Raw genomic sequence first — 14,302 nt, forward strand, 5'->3', positions numbered from 1 at the left:
AAATGTCAGTATATAGTAAACATGTGTCCATATGACTGTTCATGTGACTGGGTTTATCTTACATTATCATTTTTGTCTCAACTACTTTGCAGTAATCAGGAACCATAGCTTGCATAAGAGGAAGCATGGCAAAGCAGCTGGAGTGGATGAAGCTGCAGTTGAAATTCTCAAGATTGGGGATGAGACTGCATCTAAAATGGATGCCTTGCTTCCACATAATACCGTCAGGACTACTATACCATCATACATTCCCACCTTTGCCCACTCTACACACTTCTAAATGCACACATGACCTTACCTCTACACCAAATCTTCCATTGTTTCACTGGCTGCTATGTCCAATCCTAGGTATCTAATACACTCCACTTCCTCCTAGTTCTCTTTGTTCAAACTCACACTCCAACCACCTTCTATCTATCTATCTATCTATCTATCTATCTATCTGGTCATCTATCAATCTATATCTCTGATGCCTGTTCCCTCTGGGAACTCCCATCAAGGGGGTAGCCATAGCAAGTCCCCACTTATTCTTGTCCTTACATACCTCCCTTGCATATACCATTCTAGGTTCTTCCTCCATTTCTCTCCCTCCAGTATTCTTCAACTCTATTTCCCCATGTCACAGGAGGTCTTCCTTTTCCAAAAATGTCTTTAATCATATTATCATACATCCTCCTTGTTAAGTCCCCAACTTGCATTTTTCCTCATGTCCAAACCACCTCAAAGTACTGCATTTCACCCCCTCTGACACTGCAATTCATTCCTTTTGCATTCCCTGCCAAACCTAATCTCTCTTACACCCCTCATTTCTTTCTTAATTCCATCTAGTCAAACCAAATGTTCCTCTCAAATAGCTCATTTCCAAAGCCTGGATTCCTGACCTGTGACTCATTCTATGTCCATGTTTTGGTTGCACTGGTCAAGGTTAGGAGGACTATGCTGCACTTAATCCTTTCTTCACTTCCTTACATTTCTACCCTTCATTACTCTATTATGGGACCCAGTGACTCTTCTACCTTGCACTCCTCTCTCCCTTATCTCTCCTTTTACATCACCAAACTTACCCAAGATAGCTTCTAAATGCTTAAATTCTGTCATCTCTTCCAGTCTTTCTCCCCCCATATATTTAACCTAGTTTAGGACACTTTCTTCTCTCACTCTATAGGGCTTTGCATTTGCATTTTCATTATGCTTCCTTTCAAACACCATTACTTTTACTTTTACCTGCATTTACCTTCAGTCACCTCTGCTTACACACATAATAAAACACACTTACACCCTTTTGCAACTCCTCTTCACTCTTAGCAAACAACACAGTATCATCTACAAACAGGCTTGTTACTAGCGACCATACTTCATCACCACATTCCATCACTGCAACTCTTTTCCCTAATTTTGCTTTCATCTCTCACTACTCCATCCATAAATATGTTCAAAAGCCACAGTGACATCACACAGCCCTGCCTCATACCCACATGTATACTGAAACTTTCCCTCAACTCTCCATCCACTACTGCACATGCATTTGCTATCCTATAGAAGGTTTTCACACCCTTCAACAATTGTCCCTCCTAACCCACACATCCCATACAGCACTCCAATCGACTCTCCCATACGCTTGCTTCAGATCCACAAAAGTTTCACTAGATACCCTTCCACAATCATTCTCACAATAAAAAATGATCTGCACATACCCTACCTTCCCTAAATCCTCTTGCTCTTCACTTATTATTATTCAGTCACTCCTATCACTCAATCAATCAACACTCTTGCATACACTTTTCCTGGTATAATTGCTACATACATCCTTAGCATCTTTCCTTTGAATAAAGGAACAAATACCTTTCATCCAGTCCTCAGACACAAACTTCTGCTTCCAGGCAAAATTACTTATCAAATACATCCACTCAGTTACACTTTCTCCTCCATACTTCAATATTCCAGCCATAACTCCATCCACTCCAGGTGCCATTCCTACCTTCAACCTTATCATTGCCTTTTCTATCTCACTTCTTGCTAAAAGCCCCAGCATTTGTATCCTTTTCCTTCCATCCTCCATACCCATGCATGTAACAACTGCTGCCTCACCCTCCACATTGTCCTTCGAAATACTCTTTCCGTCTTCCTTTCACTTTCTCCTGTTAATTCGTCAAATCCCCTTCCTTACTTCTCTCATTTACATTTCCACTCTTACATCCACCTCTTTTCTTTTCCACATCCTTCCAGAAAAATTTCATATTTTCCCTAAACTTTTGGCTAAACTTTCTTCAAAAATCCTCATCTACTCTTTCTTTGCTTTCCTCTATCAGCTTCTTAACATTCTGCTTATGCATCTTATATTCTTCCCTCCTCCTTTGCTGAATATCCATTTATACATTCCATTTGAGCAATCTACCACATGCCTTTCTTTTTCTCTTCCACAACGATTCTAATCTCATCCATCCACCACACTTTCCCCTTTAGTTCTTATATCTCATGACCTTGTATCCAACTACTAATTAAACAAACTTTAACAATCTTTCCCTGAACATTCTAAACACCTAATTAACACATAACAACATCCCTACATTTAAAATATTCTTCTAAACTTTTAGTCATCTTTCTTAATTACTCCTCCTTGCATTCTTTGATTCATCCTCTTGTTTGCCTACAGTTTTACCTCTCCATCCTTCCTTACATCATACCACCACTTCTCCTTGATACTTACCTCCACAAGAACTGGAAAATGGTCAGAATCTCCAAAGAATCCTCTCACAATTCTTGCATCTAGCACAACCTTTCTCAACCTTTCATCCAATCTTATTTTTCTTTTCCATCATTTCTCATCCATCTATATCTGTGGATCATCTTGTGTTGAAAAAAGTTAATTGCAAGGAATAAACCCATCTCAGCGACATCCACACAATAACTTCCATTCTCATTTACTTCTGGCATGTCCCATTTACCTCTAGCTAATTTCATCACATTCCACATTTGCATTCATATCACCTATTATAAACATCTTTCTTGCCTTCTCAAACCTACTTATAGTCATTCAAATTTCTCCCGAAATGCTTCATTTCATACTTACCTCTCACAGTCTCTGTAGTCACAGGTGCATATACACATACACACACATACTTCACAATTTCAATTTTTTCTGTCACTGACATCATTCTTGATCCATTCCATCCATCCTCTGTAACATCTTCGCAAACTCTCACTAACAGCACAATTGCAAATCCGTCTTTCCCTCTTCCCTGATAACTTTCCTTCATTTCTATCCATACTACTCCTCCTTCCATTCCCTCCTACAACTTTTCAATCCATACAACCTGCCCAAGCATATGGGTTTCCTAAAAACCCAGCACATCCAAACTATAACTTTTAAATCTATTCACATGCTCCCTCCATTTATTCTCACCAGTCATCCCATTAACATTCACAGCCATTATTCTCATTTGCTCATCCCTTTTACTCACCAGCAGGAGTGGTGTTGCTTCTAAGCCTTCCCTTGACAGGCAATTGGCAGAATGCAACTCCAGCACCAAGAGGCAGAGGGGCTCTCAGACTGTCCAAAAAACTAAAACCTCAGCACACCTTAAGTGTTTGTTTTAGAAAGCTATTGCCCTGATGGAGTCCCACCCCTACAGGTGTACTATTAAAGTCACTAAGAGAAGGCACGGTGATACCTGGATACTCCAGAACACTAAAGTATCACCTTGAGGCACTGAAATTCAACTATTTCCAATTATCAAGCCCCCACTGCAGTGGCAGCACCTCCTAATCTCACTGATTATGACACTGCTATTGCTAACTTTAAAGCCACACTTTTAGTTCCACCAACTTTCAACTTTCTCCTTTCACAAACTTTCCCAGACTTTCACACCAGTTTCTGTAGCTTTGCACTTAAGTTTGTTACAAATACCTTGTCAAACATTAACTGACTCATCTCCCAGGTCCTCCCATCGTTAACAGACTGCACACATGTACCTCTCTCCAAAATCCTTGCATTTAACTACCTCACCAACTCACCAACACTGTCAGCTAAACCTGAAGAACAAAACAAAGAATTCTCCCTCTGCATTCCCTGTATATCATAGCAGGCAACTAAAAGGGGTGGAAGCAGGGGGCTGGAACAAAAGGAGGAGCTAAACAGAGAGTGCTCATCGTTCCTCGAATGTTCAAGCTGGTGTGTCTAAATGTGAGTGTGTGTATGTAACCAAGATGAGAAGAAAAAAAGAGACAGGTAGTATGTTTGGAAAGAAACCTGGATGTCCTGACTGAAAGTAAAACAAAGCTCAAGGGTAAAGGGGAGGACTGGTTGCTAAATGCCTTAAGAATAGAGTCAGGGTTTGGTGAGAAAACAAGGAAGAGGTAGCATTAATTCTGACACAGGGGCCATAGGAGTGTGTGAATGAGTGTACGAAAATGAGCTCTAGACTGTTGTGGTAAAAATGAATATGGATGTTGAAAGATGAGCTGTCATTACAAGCCAGCCTTCACATGGAACTACTTACTTTCCTCTCTTCATACTCATACATGTGCCATACACCCATGACAAATTACCTATCAATAACACCCATACTCGATCTTTTTTTTCTCATACTTGATCATAAGTATTTCTAATTACCACCCATATCCCTCTCTCTTTTTGTCACTAGCAACTTTACTTCTTCATCCTACCACTCCCTAACATTTCTAATCTGCCCACCTCTAACCATACATATGCCACATGTATCTCTTGTTCATGCCTGCGCTGTATCCCTAAATACCCCCCGTTACTCTTCCACTCCTCTAGCTTCATTTGCTCTCGCCTTTTGCTATTTTACTCTCAATCTTTCCTAATATTTCTTCACACAAGTCTCTTAGTCAAGCTTACTTTCACCACGAATATTTCTTCTTTTCTGAACACCTCTACATATCTTCATCCTTGCCTCCACAAAGTAATAATCAGGTAACCCACCAGTTGACCCTCTCAGCACTTTTTCATCCAAAAGTCTCTCTTTTACATGCAAGTGACTGAGTATGCACTCCAATAATGGCCACTGACCATCTTTCCTACTCACATATGTATACTTGTGTTGTCCCCCTTTTTAAACCAAGTTTCCCAAATTACCAGTCCTTTTCCAGCACACAGTCTCACCAGCTTTTTACCATATCCAGTCACACTACTGAATACACCATGCTCCCCAATTGTACCTTAACTGCCACTTTACTCACCTTTTTATTTAAATAACCAATTACTAATACCCAGTATCTTTCATCTAAACTGCTGACACAATCACTCAGCTGCTTCCAGAACACGTGTCTCTCATGATGTTTCTTCTCACAGCTTACTGACTTCGCTTATGGTGAGGGAGATAAATGCAAGAGTCTTGGAAAGAGGGATAAAAACGCAGTCTACAGGGGGTGAGAGGTCCTAGGCAGTTGTTGTTTGCTGCTGGTGGCAGATTTGAGAGAGAAACTGCAGAGGATAGTGATTGAATTTGAAAGAGCAAGTGAAAGGAGGAAGTTAAAAAGTAAATGTACATAAAAGCAAGGTTATTAAGTTTAGCAAGGTTGTGGAGAAAAACTAGAAGTGAAGTATTTTGGATACCTGGGAGTGGACATGGCTGTGACTGGAACCATGGAAGTGGACATGAGTCATAGGGTGTGTGAGAAGGGGGTGAACAAGTGGGGAACACTGAAAAATGTGTCGAAAGAGAGGTCACAATAAAGGATATGTCTGAAGGTATAGTTGTCCAAACAATGTTGTATGCATGTGAGGAATGGGCAATAGATAAGGATGTGTGGAAGAGGGTGGAAGTGTTGGAAATGAAATGTACAGGAACAACACACTCAAGAATGTATAGAAGGGCAATAAAGGATACGTCTGAAGGTATAGTTGTCCAAACAATGTTATATGTACGTGAGGAATGGGCAATAGATGAGGATGTGTGGAGGAGGGTGGAAGTGTTGGAAATTAAATGTACAGGGATAACACATGGTGTAAGATGGTGTGATCAAGTAAATTATAAAAGGGCAAGATAGAAATGTGGTAATAAAAAGAGTTTGGTTGAGAGAGCTGAAGAGGGTGTGCTGAAATGGTCTGGACATATGGAGAGAATGAGTGAGGAGAGGTTAATGAAGAGGGCATATGTGTCAAAAGTGGAAGGAACTAGAACAGTGGGACCAAATTGGAGATAGAAATATGGAATGAAAAAGATTTTGAGTGACTGGGACCTGAACATACAGAAGGATGAAAGGTGTGTATGGAATAGAGTGAACTGGGACAATGTGCTATACAGGGGTCGATACACTGTCAATGGACTAAATCAGAGCATGTGAAGCATCCCGGGTAAACCATGGAAATACCTGTTTGGTCTGGTAGTGGGTAGGGAGTTGTAGTTTTGGTGCAATACACATGACAACTAGAGAATTGAAGTGAAAGAATGTGGCTTTACTTCATGTGCTCCTGGTGCTACTTTGACAACATGGGAAATAATGATCACGTATGAAAAAAATGAATAAAATCCAATACATAGGAGTATATCAAATTAATAAATAATACAGTAAATGTTGGCGTTATGTTACCTCCATCTCTGACAGGTTTATTTCCTTGGCGTACTGTATCCAAAGAAGCAGTGTCCACACTTGGCCAGATGTCACTCACAATTTCCTCTGAGATTCTCTCTAGAATCCTTTGTTTTTCCTCAGTAGACAAAGTCGTATTCTCTGCCTTGGTTCCTAATGACTTTTTCTCTGCTAAGGCAACAGTATAACTGTGTGCAATAACTTCCAAAAAGGTGCAAATTGCAGTAAAATCATACTCCTCACATTTCCTAAGCAAAGATTTCTCAACTTCACGCAGATGGTGTAGGTTTCCAAACTCCTTTGATAACCCATTTGGGAAGAAAGTTTTGATGATGTCCTGAAATACACAAGCATGCATGAAGAAACTGATATATGCATATTGAAGCTTAAACAATAAACATCAAATCTACTATTCAGTATCCAGGTAACTACCAGTGACTACCTAACCATGTTAATGTACATTAACAACAACTGTAATCTGTAAGCCATACTACATATTTTCTATATCTGATAGAGGCTGGGCATAGCAGATGTCTTCTGTAAACACATTACATCACTGAATATTCTATTATCTGGGACACAGATATTTGTTCCTACTTTATAAAAAAAAAAAAAAAGGCAACTACTTGTATATAAATAGACTGACCACAATAAAATCCTCCTTAATTCATGATTCTTTGAACATTTGTATTTTGACAAGTATGGAAAATGTATGGCATCTCTGAAAATAAAAACGGTCAATTACCTTCATGTCTGCTACTGTGTAGGAAAGCACAAAAGCATATTTTCTATCATTTTGATACAATCAAGCAATTTAATATGTCCCCAAGCTTTCATATCTACTTATCCCCTAAAGTTTTCCATATTTGCCTGGAAGATAAAATATCAATAAATCACAAAATATAATAAACCCTCTTGAAATCCATCATGTAAGCTAAAATCTTGAGAGAGCTAAAATAAATCAAGATATATGTCTAATGAGATTCTGGAACATTGTCTGCTGAGTAATAACAGTCTAGTTCTACAAGGTAAATCAACCTGGACACATGCTGTGATAATGTGCTTTATTGCTGACAGTTCTATCAATCTATCTATCTATAAGCCCACATTAGTTCTATCTATCTATATCTTTGATGTCCATTACCCTTGGGAACTCCCTCAAAGGGGTGGGCACAGCAAAGAGTCTCCATAACAATTGAATTCCAGTACCACTTGATAGCCGTTAGTGTCTCACTCTCAACAGGCCACTGGCAGAAGGGCAACTCTAGCATAGTGTTGTTAGAGGCTCCTACCTATGTTCCTACAACTACTACCTAATATTCCTGCCTAAAGTACCAACCTACTGCTGCTTCCTAATGCTTCCAATTAATTCTACTGCCTGCTCCTTCTACCTATACCCCTACTTCTTGTATCTATTGCTCCTCTCATTTCACTGAAAGGAAGGGCTAGCAAAAACCACTCACCACAGTTGCAGAGATTTAGTTTTGTGAGTTAAGTGTTGTCAAGTGCTACACGTGACAAAGAGAGATAGTATCTTGTGTACTGAATGCCTGCAGTCCCCATGTTCGTGAGGCAGAAAAAAAGACAGCAACCTGGGTAAAAGAAGTGGAACTTGACAACCACTGAAGATCTGGCTCACTATGAAACCTTAACTACCCTCGTAATACCCTAGCAGGTTGTACCGGTAATATACCTCCCACGAATTCCCTGCGTGTCGTAGAAGGTGACTAAAAGATGAGGGAGCAGGAGGCTGGAAATCCTCCCCTCTCATTTTTAGTTTTCCAAAAGAAGGAACAGAGAAGGAGGTTAAGTGAGGATTTCCCTCAAAGGCTCAGTCCACTGTTCTTAACGCTACCTCGGTAACACAGGAAATGGCAAATAGTATGAAAAAAGACAAAAAAAAATTTCAACATATACATATACAGTGTTTTGGGAGCAGCTGAATGAGTGTGTTAGTGGTTTTGATGCACGAGACCGGGTTATAGTGATGGGTGATTTGAATGCAAAGGTGAGTAATGTGGCAGTTGCGGGAATAATTGGTATACATGGGGTGTTCAGTGTTGTAAATGGAAATGGTGAAGAGCTTGTAGATTTATGTGCTGAAAAAGAACTGTTGATTGGGAATACCTGGTTTAAAAAGCGAAATATACATAAGTATACGTATGTAAGTAGGAGAGATGGCCAGAGAGCGTTATTGGATTACATGTTAATTGACAGGCGCGCGAAAGAGAGACTTTTGGATGTTAATGTGCTGAGAGGTGCAACTGGAGGGATGTCTGATCATTATCTTGTGGAGGCTAAGGTGAAGATTTGTATGGATTTTCAGAAAAGAAGAGTGAATGTTGGGGTGAAGAGGGTGGTGAGAGTAAGTGAGCTTGGGAAGGAGACTTAGTGTGAGGAAGTACCAGGAGAGACTGAGTACAGAATGGAAAAAGGTGAGAACAATGGAAGTAAGGGGAGAGGGGGAGGAATGGGATGTATTTAGGGAATCAGTGATGGATTGCGCAAAAGATGCTTGTGGCATGAGAAGAGTGGGAGGTGAGTTGATTAGAAAGGGTAGAGAGTGGTGGGATGAAGAAGTAAGATTATTAGTGAAAGAGAAGAGAGAGGCATTTGGACGATTTTTGCAGGGAAATAATGCAATTGAGTGGGAGATGTAAAAAAGAAAGAGACAGGAGGTCAAGAGAAAGGTGCAAGAGGTGAAAAAGAGGGCAAATGAGAGTTGGGCTGAGAGAGTATCATTAAATTTTAGGGAGAATAAAAAGATGTTCTGGAAGGAGGTAAATAAAGTGCGTAAGACAAGGGAGCAAATGGGAACTTCAGTGAAGGGCGCAAATGGGGAGGTGATAACAAGTAGTGGTGATGTGAGAAGGAGATGGAGTGAGTATTTTGAAGGTTTGTTGAATGTGTTTGATGATAGAGTGGCAGATATAGGGTGTTTTGGTCGAGGTGGTGTGCAAAGTGAGAGGGTTAGGGAAAATGATTTGGTAAACAGAGAAGAGGTAGTAAAAGCTTTGCGGAAGATGAAAGCCGGCAAGGCAGCAGGTTTGGATGGTATTGCAGTGGAATTTATTAAAAAAGGGGGTGACTGTATTATTGACTGGTTGGTAAGGTTATTTAATGTATGTATGACTCATGGTGAGGTGCCTGAGGATTGGTGGAATGTGTGCATAGTGCCATTGTACAAAGGCAAAGGGGATAAGAGTGAGTGCTCAAATTACAGAGGTATAAGTTTGTTGAGTATTCCTGGTAAATTAAATGGGAAGGTATTGATTGAGAGGGTGAAGGCATGTACAGAGCATCAGATTGGGGAAGAGCAGTGTGGTTTCAGAAGTGGTAGAGGATGTGTGGATCAGGTGTTTGCTTTGAAGAATATATGTGAGAAATACTTAGAAAAGCAAATGGATTTGTATGTAGCATTTATGGATCTGGAGAAGGCATATGATAGAGTTGATAGAGATGCTCTGTGGAAGGTATTAAGAATATATGGTGTGGGAGGCAAGTTGTTAGAAGCAGTGAAAAGTTTTTATCGAGGATGTAAGGCATGTGTACGTGTAGGAAGAGAGGAAAGTGATTGGTTCTCAATGAATGTAGGTTTGCGGCAAGGGGTGTGTGATGTCTCCATGGTTGTTTAATTTGTTTATGGATGGGGTTGTTAGGGAGGTGAATGCAAGAGTTTTGGAAAGGGGCAAGTATGAAGTCTGTTGGGGATGAGAGAGCTTGGGAAGTGAGTCAATTGTTGTTCGCTGATGACACAGCGCTGGTGGCTGATTCATGTGAGAAACTGCAGAAGCTGGTGACTGAGTTTGGTAAAGTGTGTGAAAGAAGAAAGTTAAGAGTAAATGTGAATAAGAGCAAGGTTATTAGGTACAGTAGGGTTGAGGGTCAAGTCAATTGGGAGGTAAGTTTGAATGGAGAAAAACAGGAGGAAGTATAGTGTTTTAGATATCTGGGAGTGGATCTGGCAGCGGATGGAACCATGGAAGCGGAAGTGGATCATAGGGTGGGGGAGGGGGCAAAAATTCTGGGAGCCTTGAAGAATGTGTGGAAGTCGAGAACATTATCTCGGAAAGCAAAAATGGGTATGTTCGAAGGAATAGTGGTTCCAACAATGTTGTATGGTTGCGAGGCGTGGACTATGGATAGAGTTGTGCGCAGGAGGGTGGATGTGCTGGAAATGAGATGTTTGAGGACAATGTGTGGTGTGAGGTGGTTTGATCGTGTAAGTAACGTAAGGGTAAGAGAGATGTGTGGAAATAAAAAGAGCGTGGTTGAGGGAGCAGAAGAGGGTGTTTTGAAATGGTTTGGGCACATGGAGAGAATGAGTGAGGAAAGATTAACCAAGAGGATATACGTGTCGGAGATGGAGGGAACGAGGAGAAGTGGGAGACCAAATTGGAGGTGGAAAGATGGAGTGAAAAAGATTTTGTGTGATCGGGGCCTGAACATGCAGGAGGGTGAAAGGAGGGCAAGGAATAGAGTGAATTGGAGCGATGTGGTATACCGGGGTTGACGTACTGTCAGTGGATTGAATCAAGGCATGTGAAGCGTCTGGGGTAAACCATGGAAAGCTGTGTAGGTATGTATATTTGCGTGTGTGGACATATGTATATACATGTGTATGGGGGTGGGTTGGGCCATTTCTTTCGTCTGTTTCCTTGCGCTACCTCGCAAACGCGGGAGACAGCGACAAAGCAAAAAAAAAAAAAACATTCATACTTGCTGCCTTCATCCATTCCCGCCGACATCCCACCACACATGAAATGGCACCCCCCTTCCCCCGCATGCATGAGAGATAGCACTAGGAAAAGACAACAAAGGCCACATTCGTTCACACTCAGTCTCTAGCTGTCATGTGTAATGCACCAAAACCACAGATATCCCTTCCCACATCCAGGCCCCACAAAACTTTTCATGGTTTACCCCAGACGCTTCACATGCCCTGGTTCAATCCATTGACAGCACGTCGACCCCAGTATACCACATCTGGACTGTACTGTATGCTTCTTGACATGTTAATCACATTTTTGCTTGAATATTATAATAAGAAATGTCTCCACAAGCATAACTCCATTTACTCTATTGTATCCTTAACCTTAAGTAAAACTTTTCACTTCACGTTTCTTCTTGCATTTTACAGCAAAGCATCTTCAGTTTAATGTTGAGGATATCTATATTTAGAGCCAAAACCTCCCTAGATGTAAGAGTTTTCCATAAAATGGTGAATCAATACTCTACAATCAGCACAATTGTTCAAGAGAAGAATCTATGACATCTGAAAAGGATTACCTATCTTGCAATGCACGGCTTCAAGGATTATTTTTGTTTGAACATTATATTAAGAAATGTCTCCGCAAGCATAACTCCATTTACTCTATTGTCTCCTTCAGTAAAACTTTTCACTTCACATTTCTTCTTGTGTTTTACAGCAATGCATCTTCAATTTAATGTTGGGATAGCTATATCTAGAGCCAAAACCTCGCTAGACGTAAGAATAATCCATAAAATGTTGAATCAATTCTTCGTATAATCTGCATAATTGTTCAAAAGAGAAGAATCTATGACATCTGAAAAGGATTACCTATTTAACAATGTGGGGCTTCAAGGATAAGTTAGAATTTATGGTGAAAACAAGTATGTTTTTCATGTTTGGTAGTGGAACAACAAAGCTATCAAAGGAAATGGGGAAACTTGTATAGGGTTTCTAAATGAATCCTGCTCAAGGCCAAGTCTCAAGAGGAAGTAGTAAGAGAAGTTGAGGTGGATTCAAAGGAAGTAGGACAATGTGAGTTGAGCCATGAGAATATGAGGGCATTTGATCTTTTGAAGAACCAAAATCCTCAAAAAAAAGGAGAAATGCTGGTGACAAAACAGAACTCTGAAGGACTCCAACACTGATAAGGACGGCAGGACTGGCTGATCAATCAACAATTGGGGAGAAGTGCAGCCAAAGAAAAAGCTAGATATGAAAGAACAGTGTGAGGAAGGAGAGCCATAAGTAAGAAACTTGGAAATGAGATCCATATTCATCACATTATCAAAAGCTTTCCATATATCAAGGACTATAACAGGAACATTAATCAAAGTCTCTCAGAGATGATGATCAGCCATTAGCAAAGACTAGAAGACTATAATAGGAACATTCCTCAAAGTCTCTCAGAGATGATGATCAGCCACTAGCAAGATAGGAAAAGATATAACAAATGAATCTCCCTTTGCAATGGCCCTAATCATTACTAAGGCTGGGAGAATGAGGAGGAAATCTTTGCAGTGCCATCTGGAATAAATAACATGAGGCACTTGCACTGCCTACTGTCCTGCCATGACTCCAAGAATGAAAAATAGTGTACAATAATATATTTGCTATGATATCTGTCTTTGCCTAATAAAAATATGAATTTGAATATTCTATCATTCAGCTCTCCAAAGTTATAGGACTAGTAAATACAAATAATTTTCAAATCAATAAGCAATTTCATGTAGTAACATGCCCCAGAATCATATCACTACCATTTTCAAAATGGGTGCCTATCAAGTAAGTAAAAAGATTCCACCAAAAATCACTTTTGATCAACTGTGCTAGCAAGAATATGTCCACAGAAAGTTATAACATAACATCCTGCCCAAACTTATGTAGTGATGGAACACAGAATTAGTTTAGGATGGGTGAAAAACTGCTGGAAGAGGTTAGCGCATTAACTTAAATATGTAAGTTCACTTCAATATGAACATGGTACACTAGAAAGAGAAATCTGGGAAAGAGTTATCTCACAGAGGAAGGTATCTACATCCTTGAGAAGAATTATGAATAAAAGAGAACTCAAGTTGACACAGCACAGTTCTGCCAGCTCTAAAATTGGATTTTAACATGAACACAAAAACACAGCACACATTTCTAGGACTCTGGCTGGTGAGAGGAGATAATATGATGTTACTGTAGTGAAATGACAGTGTAAGTAATGGTGAAGTGTAAATGGGATGGAAAATGTCAGAGAGGTAGTGGGTAGCTGGAACAGAAGTTTGCTTTGAAACATTTGTGTAAGTAATACTTGGAGAAAGAGATGGATTTGGAAGTGGCATTTATGGATCTTGTGAAAGTGTATGACAGGGTTGCCAGAGTTGCCTTGTGGAAGGTGAGAAAAAGTTTTTACTGTTATAGTAAGGTGTGAGCATGAATAGAAATTGCGAAGGATGAGCGGTTTCAAGAGAAGGAAGGTCTAAGTCTAGGTTGTGTGATGTCATCATGGCTGTTTAATCTGTTCATGGATGGGGTGATGAGGGAGGTACAGTCCACAAATTTTTACCTTGACTACCTCTCCATACATTTTCAAGGGCAATGTCACACTTGCATTTTAGTACTTTGTCATCTCTCCTTTTGCCTTGATTACCATCTGCAGATGGCTGAACATGGAATTGGAAAGGTTCCTGAAGTATTCTAAGTCCATATTTTGGATCCATCATATCATAACCTCCTGAATAAGGCAAGGCACTAATGAGATTTGCAGGAAGCAGCCACCTACTTATGCATTCTGAGTCCAGTGCACCTAGTAATCTCATGTGTACCCACATCTTCTTGCTTGCAGGCAAGACTTTGGGCTTTCCCCTCCTTAGAAGTTAAGAGCCTATGTCCTAAGGCACAGACATTAGAAATATTGTGCCCAGAAGCAATATTTCCAAAATCAAGTGGCAGCTGGGAAGATTAAGGTAAAGACATCCTTCCCTCAAGAAAACTTGAGGCACAGAAGGT

The 14,302-nt window shown here is 40.2% G+C and overlaps 1 protein-coding gene across 4 annotated transcripts in view; it reads right to left on the reverse strand.

The window, feature by feature from the left end:
- Positions 1-14,302, reverse strand: part of LOC139758393 (uncharacterized) — a 120,367-nt gene that overhangs the window by 39,851 nt on the left and 66,214 nt on the right. For all 4 annotated transcript variants that reach the window (XM_071679777.1, XM_071679758.1, XM_071679749.1 and 1 more), the window contains exon 10: positions 6,556-6,892. In XM_071679777.1, the coding sequence (XP_071535878.1) occupies positions 6,556-6,892 (337 nt within the window). The remainder of the gene's footprint in view (positions 1-6,555; positions 6,893-14,302) is intronic.

This window comes from Panulirus ornatus, chromosome 2 (genome assembly GCF_036320965.1).
Source record: "Panulirus ornatus isolate Po-2019 chromosome 2, ASM3632096v1, whole genome shotgun sequence".
Taxonomy (NCBI): Eukaryota; Metazoa; Arthropoda; class Malacostraca; order Decapoda; family Palinuridae; genus Panulirus; species Panulirus ornatus.